Source organism: Phaethon lepturus, unplaced genomic scaffold, assembly GCF_000687285.1.
Source record: "Phaethon lepturus isolate BGI_N335 unplaced genomic scaffold, ASM68728v1 scaffold35009, whole genome shotgun sequence".
Classification (NCBI taxonomy): domain Eukaryota; kingdom Metazoa; phylum Chordata; class Aves; order Phaethontiformes; family Phaethontidae; genus Phaethon; species Phaethon lepturus.
The window spans coordinates 1-9,597 of NW_010561899.1; the positions used below are offsets into that span (position 1 = coordinate 1).

General features: G+C 39.3%; 1 protein-coding gene across 1 annotated transcript; it reads left to right on the top strand.

Moving 5' to 3' along the window:
* Positions 1-6,521: 6,521 nt before the first annotated feature.
* Positions 6,522-9,082, top strand: RHOG (ras homolog family member G). The gene is made up of 2 exons (XM_010294124.1): positions 6,522-6,594; positions 7,968-9,082. Exon 2 carries the CDS (start codon positions 7,989-7,991, stop codon positions 8,562-8,564), a length of 576 nt encoding a protein of 191 aa, XP_010292426.1. The 5' UTR covers positions 6,522-6,594; positions 7,968-7,988; the 3' UTR covers positions 8,565-9,082.
* Positions 9,083-9,597: the final 515 nt, after the last annotated feature.

Sequence of the window (9,597 nt, forward strand, 5' to 3'; positions counted from 1 at the left end):
GTCAGGCTGATGCTAATCCGCATTAGGAGTACCGTGACACATTTAAGGCGACCTCTGCTCCCAGCGGACATAATAAAAGGTTGGCATATAATGAGTTAGATTTTTCTAAGGTCTCTTGTTTCAGCGCTGAGAGTGGATTTTCCTTTACAGGGATATGTGAGAATAGTCGTATTTGATCTGCTCTCTAAAAACTGATAAATTGTTGCCTCAGGAGGAGTAGAGCCAGGTAGTAACCTAAAATATTCTGAGTGCACAGGGGTTTCAGGAGTCACAGGTACTGTCGCATTCAGCAGCCACTACAGAGCTATCTTTCATAAGTTTAATGGTTCTCTTCTTGAGTCCTGTAAACTTTCAGTATTTGTAACATCCTGTACTGAGAAATTCATAGCTTAACCTCAAACCCTGAGAAGCAATGCTACTTTTTATTTCTTCTGAACCTCCCTCTTTCTGGGGATTTTGTGTCCCTTTGTTCTTTATTTTTTTTTGTTTTCAAAGAACCAATGAATAGTCAGTATCTGTTTACTCTTTATAAACACTTGTGGTTCCCATCATGTTTACTCTGAGTTATAAAAAAAGCTTTAAATGCTTTTGTTCTTTATGTGTACCCTACTCTTGCAACATGTGTCCCACGCTGGAGTGTGGTGCTCCAGCATCATTAGCTGTGTGCTCTTTGTCCCAAGCTTATTTTTTGATTTTTTTAAAAAGCTTACATTCTCCTCTGTGTCAAATGTAAAATACATAGCATGAAGGCTCTGTTTGGCCAGTTTGCCACTGTTCAGCTGCACACAAGTTTTTTTATAGGGAATGTAAGTTTATGAGACGTATTTAGCATTTTAGCTTAATAATTCCATAAAAAAGACACTTTTAAATCTTCTTCTTAGACAGAACCTTACAGAGATCTTGAAAAAACAATGAAAGATGTGGTTTGCAATTAGGAGGAGGAAACTGAATATGCAGTTTGATTTGATTAACTGATGAGGCTGTGATTCTTTTTGAGTCCAGAGTGTTTTCACTCAATTTGGTATCATGTAAAGATCTATACTTTTAAAAGGAGGTGTGTTGTTTTTGTGTTTGGTTTTTTTTTTTTTTTTTTTTACTTTCCTATGCCTGTATGTGTAAATCTGATAGACTGCTGAGAGACTCCTTGCCACTGGTAACTTCTGCTCACTTTTTAGAACTGCAATACTTGATGCAAATTAGACTGGCAAATATTGCAATATTGTACTGCACAAGCCATGATACAATACACAGAGTGCACGGTTGAACTTGTGTTTTAATTGTATCAAAACTATCTAAAGACACTTTTGAAAACTGTTATTGATGGATCAAGTGCATTTTTTTGTTTGGTGGTTTGCCTTTTTTTTTTTAACCCCTCAGTGAGATTTGGGGGCAGAGGAGCAGAAATCTAAGAGAATAAAAAGCATGTGTAGGCTTTTTTCTCAAGGAAAAAGCGTAGATTTTTCCTGGTATACACATTGCCCTTCAAATACAAAAATCGCTTTGTTACAGCTTTTCTTAAAAAGCGTTTAGAGTGCCAATAAATGCCAGGTGACAAAACATGATAGGAAGATAAAATAACAGGGTTTTTTTCCACCTCAAATAGGAGTCAGGGATGCTTTGGATGGATTTGTCATTCACTCTGCAGTAGGCTTACTGTGCCTCTTCACAGAACGTCATGTCTGAGGTACTGTCTTCTTTTCTTTTAGCTAACAGTAATGAATAAGGCCTTGCCAGAATCTATAAAAGGTAGGAAGGACATATGTTACGCTCTTTTTATGAACTGACTGTGATAGAAGCATCTTGCAGAGGCCCTGGGTGTCACTCAGGAGTTGTGTGGTGGATCTGGGCATAGAACCCTGCAGACCTGGCTCCTAGTCTTACACGTTTACTGCGCTTACCCTCGAAGTGTGTCAGGGTTGCTTGTGTTTAAATAAATTTTGAAGGGTACCTGTCTTGACGAATCCATGCTTCTGCATGTGGTTGCAGGAGGAAAATCAAGTTTAATACTCTACAGCTTTTGATTATGGCAGGATACATGCCACATTCATATACTGGGGATTCGAATATCTACTGAAGTCCTAGTTTTTAGTTGCTGTATGACTGTGCAGCTGCACCTTGGTGTTATTTCACAGCTGTGCAGCTGTTTCACAAGCTTGCTCTAATGACCTTTGGACATACTTTATCCAATAAATGTAATCTTGGATTCATGGAATTTAAGGTCACTGATATTTGGTCACTAGTATTGTTGCTCTCCTATAAATTTGGAGTATTGAGTGCCTGTAGTAAGAATGTTAATGTACTGAGATTTGTGTGGTTGAGGCGCCCAAATACCTACCTCATGCAGGCCACTTTGTTTTCACTGTGGTTGCCTAAGAAATACTGCTTACATGGTAAAACTTATATGTGTTTCATTCCTGAAAAAAAAAAAATCTTTAAATTGATAAACCAATTTTAAGCTAATTTGAGGTTTTAAAAACATCATATGAAAAGTTTTGGGTGGTTTCTTTTATTTCCTTGAAACAACTTTTTGTGGCAAAAGGAGTAAGGCCTTTCTAGCATTCATACTGAGGGAGTGGTGAGAATTGCACTCTTGTTAGGCATCAGTAATACGTGCATGGGAGCTGAACCTCCAGGCAGAGTTCTGGAAAAAGCAAGATTCCTTGATTCTGCTATTCATATGGAGCTCTGGGTCGTGGATTGCACAGTTCCTGCTCTGCTGCTGAAATCTGTCTTGGCTTCTTGACTTTTTTTCTCCTGCTGCCACTTAGGCTGTTGCCATGTGTTTTGTTTCTTTTGCAGGTAAATGGCAGGACAGAAAGCGCTGTGAAAACTTTGAAAGGCACTGAGAAATCCAAGTAGGTCATTCTTTGCTGAAGGATATTAGGGATGAGGTCTCCTATTTAACTTCTTTACTCTTTCTTGGCATGCATTCTAAAAGTCTGGCACTTGTCCATTCGTTTGGCGCTTGCCTAAAACAATGGTGAGTGAGCTGAGCTGTTGTGGAATAGTAACATAGTCTTGATTAAATTGCTGAGAGGCCCTTTCTCTTCCCTGTCAGATCTGGTGGCTAAGCTGCACACATGAAAAATCTTCCAACTCCTTTGCATGAGTGAGGGTAGTAGGATACACTTAGAACTGCCTCATCCACCCAATTCATTGTTGAAAGTTTCTGCCCGACTTCATGTATCACGCGGACAAAGTGAATCGTCTCTGATCTGCTTTTTGTTACTGAAAGATGAGCAATTAGGTTGTTTAGATTTCTTAGCTTCTGCTTCTGCTTGTTCCTGATAAAGCAGTACCAAGCTTCTAAGCCTGCAAAAACAGGGAGGGATTGGTCAAAGGTGGTGGCTGAACAGAACGACACAGCTCAGTACAGGGGATTTTAGCTGAACTCCTTGTGTGTTTTCTGCTCATTTTTGGCCAAAGTGGGACCCTATCCAGACTGGAAAGAGATACAGAACACCTGACAAACTCTGTGAAAATGAGGTTATCAAAGAGCAATGTCAAAGTTAAAATCCACCTAGCAAAAAGGCATCTGGTGTTAAGATAATAAGGGCAGAGACATATCCTGCTAAGAATATGCCAAGAATTTTTCAAAGTGCAGGAAGTATAAAAAGCGTAAATCTAGAAAGCCCCAGAAGAGTTCAAGTTCATGTTTCTTCTCAGTTTTCTGTCACTGTTTTCTCCCTTCTCTCAGCAGACAGGGACCTTTCCTTCAGAAGTATTAAAGGGAAGATCTAAAAGTTTTATTCTCTCCCACAAAAAAGTTTGCTGCAACATGAAGTTATTCTATGATTTAATTTATGATAGCTTTGTGGGGAGGCGGAGTGGAATCCAAGTAGTGAATTTCCCCAGCAAATGTCCGCTGGGTTACAGCAGAGCAAGCTGTCCGTGTTAATGATACCAGAAAATATGTAATTAGGTCAGAATGAGAGCAGCTCTCCAGATGATGTCTCGACACGTCGATTGAAATCTTGCACATTCCAAAGGAAGTGCCAGGTGTGCAGGCAGCAAAGGCAGACTTTGCAGCATCTTCTGAAAAGGAAACTAACCCAAACAGGACTGCCAGTTTTATAATTCAAAGGCACCGATGGACAAGATAGAAATAACCCTCATCTACGTATTTTTGCACGATACTTTGTGGGGTGGTTGGGTTTCGGTTTTTTTTTTATTGTTTGAAAATTGTTCCCATTCGGCTGTAACTGCTGGAATTCTTCATGTTCTGGTGATCTTCCACCTTAACTGTAACAAAAGTCCTTTCTCTGGCAGGACTAACCAACCCAAATTACCTCTCACTACTTTGGACTTTCTGTTCACTCCTTTCTCTTGCTGAGTAACATTTAAACTTGGTTCTGAGGCTTTCTGTTTCTAAATTCTCAGTCTTTTTTTGGATGTGTTGAGGTGTTAATCTGTATTTTTCTCTTTTTCAGTTCTTGTTACCTGTTGTATGTGGAGTTTTTCTCTCTAAAGTCTTTTCCCAAAAAATGCCTTTGAAGCTCACCAAAAAACCCCCCAAACAAACCCTAAACCATTTTCCTGCTCTTAGTAATGTTTGTTGGTAATTTTGTTTTCAGAGTATGGTTTTTTTCAGCACCTATTTATATTCAGATAGCATGCAGTGCCAAGTTCAAGGGTGCTTGAGAAATAAAAAGAATTTTCCATGCAAATTTGAACCCCAGCTTCTTGATATCTTATGAGAGTTTTATCACTAGGCAAATTTTTTACAAGAAAAAAATAGAGACTATACATTTTGAACAAAGCGATATGTGAATTTAATAGAAAAGGCCTGATGGAGGTAGTATTGTTTGCTTGGTTGTGGCTTAAATTAAAAAAACCCTTGTCTTCCACATGTAAATCTTTAACCAGACTACACCTGCTCACAACATACAGGTTTCTGGAGTGTAGGAGCTTCTTTCTGCTTGCTCTCTCTTTTTTTTTTTTTAATTTCTCTAAATTTCATGTTTCAGTACTAAATCATGTGTATCCTGGTGTGTTTATTTTTCTGTATTGCATATGCCACACATGATGCCTTTCAGCTAAGACAACCTACTTTAAAGGAGCCCTGCAGAGAAGCATGCTTAAAAGCCTACAAGCTTTTTAATTATATTTGTGTAGTTCGTACTTAGCCTGATGCTTTGGCATGTTTGCATGGAGTTATTTCCTACTGCAAATGTCGCTCTTCTGAAATCCAAGCCTTAGTCAGGTTATTCAAAATACTAATGCTGTGAAAGAGCATTTGTGTTCCAGGCTTTTTTGTTACCTCACAACTGTTCTCTGAATTGAAAGCTCTAATGACCTCTTAAATAAAGCCCCAACAAAATAATCTTTGGGTAACACACTTTCATTAGAAATGTTAAATCAGGTTGAATCAAACTGTTCTAGCTGCTGATGGTATGGGATACAAGTGTCTTTGTAGTTTACCAATATATGAAACTGACTGTGTTGTCTTACAGTATTGGTGTGACAGCCCTCCAGGTATGAGTGCCTGCTGTGTGCAGGTAGGGATGCAATTCTGGGATACTCTGTCTTTCTGTGAAAAGCTCTGGACAGAAATGCATAGAGCTGTAAGCCCTTGGAGGAGCTCGTGGTTTGTGTTTTAAGGAGAGATTGGTTTCCAAGTATTTGTAATTTGTTTATTTTAGGACCTGGGCATATAAAAAGCTTTGTGTATCTCATACTCCATGAGACTTTTGTTGCTGTAGTTGAGTCTTTATTGCATGTAGGCTGACTTAGTTCTACCTACTCCATGATGTCACTTGCTATTGACTGATCAAAATAGTGGTCTGTTGCCTAGAGAGTTCATTTGGAAGAAAACTTTTGCTTTGGAATTGTTCGTCACCACTACGCTTTTTGGCACAGCATCTTCTAGTACTTCAGTGGTTTGAAGTAAAAGCAAGAATAAGCTTTAAAACCTGCTCTCTATACTGCAGTCCAGTGATACTTTGGCAGCAATAGTAGCGCATGGTGTTCCTCCCTCGTGATTCATTCCCACCGTATGCTACCGCTAGCTTGGTTGTACCAACACAGTGGATTGTGGTCCTACTTGGTAAACTGGATGAAACAACTCCTCACCCTTTTTCAGTTTGTGGTCACAGCTGAGGAGGTGGCATGCTACCTGGGTGGGAAGGGGAAACAGGGTTTGGAAATATGTGAAGGCAGCCTTGCCACTGGAGAGAGCGTGGCAGTGTCTCAAAGCAGATGGTGATCTGCAAGTTGCATCTTCAGGTAGAACAGTGTTATGGTATTAAAATACATACGCTTTTTTGTCACTGTTTGCTTGTAGCACTTAGACCCTTTATGTTCAGAAATACTATGTTGCATTGATTCTGCCAGTAACAGTGTCCAACCTCTATTAATAGTATAATACTAAAAATGTTTTAATTTGTAATGTGTTAAGTCATTTTATGTTAAAAGAGGTTTCAACTTTGGGGTTTGCAAAATGCAATGAATGTTTCGAAGCCTCTAATTTGACAGAACTTACCTGTATTTTTCCTTACCTTTTTTTTTTTTCCCCCCCCTCTAGCCCTGTTAAATGAAAATCTTGGTGCAACTGTTCTGGAATAACATATGCAGTCCTGCTGTCAGCTTTTGCTGGTCAGTGCTGTTCTTCATTTTACTGATTACCTTTGCAATATGCAGTTGGATACACATCTCTCTTTACATTTGACTGTAGCTTTGGAATGGGATGACTTCTATAACTGAAGTACTTCACTGTGGCTCATTTTTTAATGTTCCCTTTGCTATTTTGATGGTATTGGAGCTGTGATCTTTCTGGAGTATGCAATATAGTTCCTCCCACTATTTGTTTCTTCTGTTTGAAGCAGCGTATTTGCTGCTGGTTGCAAGTTGAAGATTACTGATAGTACCTCAAAGGCATTTGGGTGAGAAGGCAGATGCAAGTTCCTGCTTGTTCAGGCTAGCAGTGGAAACTCCAGCATACAACAAATGTATAGCAAATGACTGCTTGTAGTTGTTCCATGCTATTTTCAGAGTTTCTGCTGTTCATGTGTTGAAAGTTTAGAATGATTTGAGTTTTAGGCTATATCCATTTGATTATCAAACCTACTCTTCACATAGCAGGAAGGGGATAGGGAAGCCTTTAAGCATCAAATATCTGCTGTTACAATTTGCCAGTCTGCCTAGGAAGGCTGTTTGCTGATCTTTTACAGCACATATTTTTCTAGCACTCAGTATAAGCTTTCTTTATTGTAGCTCAAGCCTATTAAGTTCTGCTTGTTCTGTCAGCGATTAGTGAGAATAATCTGTTCTTGGCTTCTTTAGAAAAATTCTTTATGTATTCTAATCTGGGTACTATGGCTAGTTATATTTCAAAGAACAGCTTTTCTTGTACATGCTGCTTTCTGAACCTTTTATCTGGTGTCCTCTAAATAACGCAGTTTCTTGAGGTCTGATTGATCCTGAGTTGAGTGAGTTGTTATAGTAAACAGTAGCAGTGCAGCCCAGCAATGGGTATCTTAGTTTATTATACAATTTTTGGACCTTTCTTTGTGGTAAACTGTTTAGGCAGTAGACATGTAGACAAGAAGTGTGAATCTTGGAGGGTGTGTATGTACAGAGGTGTGTGTGTGAACCTAGAAATGACAGAGGTCATCTTATTTCCAGGTCTGAGGTAACAATTCCTTTCTACTTGCAGGTACCTCTAAGGACTTGTCCCTTTGCCTGTGGGAAACTGTCTGTCAGTAAGGCAAGACTGTGGGAATTTGGCTAATTTGTACTTACATGGTTGGAATGCAGCCAGTTGTCACTGAGCGCTCAACTCATTGCATCTTCATTTCACTATTGTCTTTCTAGCCTGTGAGTTCTTCATATAATGGCTTCTGAGACACTGAATGTATTTAGCTGTGATAAGAAATCGTTAGCAATATTAAAAACAGTTGCTAAAGCTTATCTGTGAAATGACTGTAATTGAGTGTGCTTTTCCTAACTTTTTTCCTTGCTTTGTGCAGGACTTTGTTTCTGGGTAAAGAATGCAGACTATAAAGTGCGTGGTTGTTGGAGATGGCGCTGTGGGAAAAACTTGTCTTCTCATCAGCTATACCACCAATGCCTTCCCAGAAGAGTACATCCCTACTGTGTTTGACAACTACAGTGCCCAAATGACTGTTGATGGCCGGACAGTTAGCCTGAATCTCTGGGACACTGCAGGCCAGGAGGAATACGACCGCCTGCGCACGCTCTCGTATCCTCAAACCAATGTATTTGTCATCTGTTTCTCCATCGGTAGCCCCTCTTCCTATGCAAATGTGAGGCACAAATGGCATCCTGAAGTTTCTCACCACTGTCCAAATGTTCCCATTCTTTTAGTGGGCACTAAGAGAGACTTAAGAAATGACCTGGAAACAGTTAAGAAGTTGAAAGAGCAAAGCTTGGCTCCCACTACCCTGCAGCAGGGGACTTCGCTGGCTAAACAAATTGGAGCGGTCAAATATTTGGAGTGCTCAGCATTGAATCAGGAGGGTGTTCGGGAAGTGTTTGCTGAAGCTGTGCGTGCAGTTCTGTATCCTGTGACAAAGAAGAATACAAGAAAATGTGTCTTATTGTAGTTACCTCGGGTGATGGATGTTCGGATATTGACTAGAATCTTGGAGGGCTCTTTAATGAGATAAATTGAAGATTTGCATCTTGCACTAACAGCTCTAAACAGAAATCGTTTATGCCACAAATATTCTTGCAGTCTTATTGCTTCAGGGAAACTGAAAAAGAACAGTTGTGGTTGGGTGTTTTTTTTTTTTTCCAACTGAGAGGTCAAATACCTACTTTATTTCTAAAGTTCCAGTCTCCAGCTTCTCCAGGGATCACTTAGCTTCTGTCCTTATTTAGTGGAGGAAAATAAAGAAGGGACTTCTTTGAAGCCAGACTTCTTTATTAGGTAGCCATCAGTTACGACATTTGCTGAAAAGCACAAATTCTGATAACTTTGCTTTAAGTGTACCTGCTGCTTTTCCCATCCCTTATTTACTGATTGCATTTGTTTTATGAACATAGGTCTGGCTGTCCAGTTGTTTTCATTTGTCAATTTAAAGCTTGAAAACAATTTGTTTACATGCAAAAATGCCTGAAATATTACTGACATTCACCTTATAGTGAACTGTGATTGTTTATATGAAGAGTTAGCATAAGGCATGTTTAATGCAATGAGCAAGACCCAGGGACCACCTGCAATGATTTTATTAATAGAAGCAGGAGCTGATTTCTCCTAATGTAAGGAACTTAGGATAATGATGAATCACTCAAATGAGTAATTTTCATACTTTTGAATTGGAGAAATGGAAGAGGGGTTTAGATGCAAGTCTTCCATAATCTTCTAAACTGAATTTTTATTTCACTCTCTAAAGACACTTTGCACCCGGAGAATAAAGTTAACGTTACCTTCTTGGACTGACTGAGGTAGTTGGGATGACACTTCTCAAAATGAGATTTTTCAGTGTGATCCCTTTGATGAATCCCAGAGACTTGATAGCAGCCCTCTTGAGGAATTCATTGCTTCACTTCTTAATGTTCTTGAGGCCACCACCTGAGATTTTTGTGGCAAATTCCTTTATTGTTTTTCTGGGAGAACACTGACAGAAAGTTTGG

Excerpts from the sequence above, each read along its gene's own strand:
- RHOG (XM_010294124.1), top strand. The coding sequence starts at position 7,989 with ATGCAGACTATAAAGTGCGTGGTTGTTGGAGATGGCGCTGTGGGAAAA.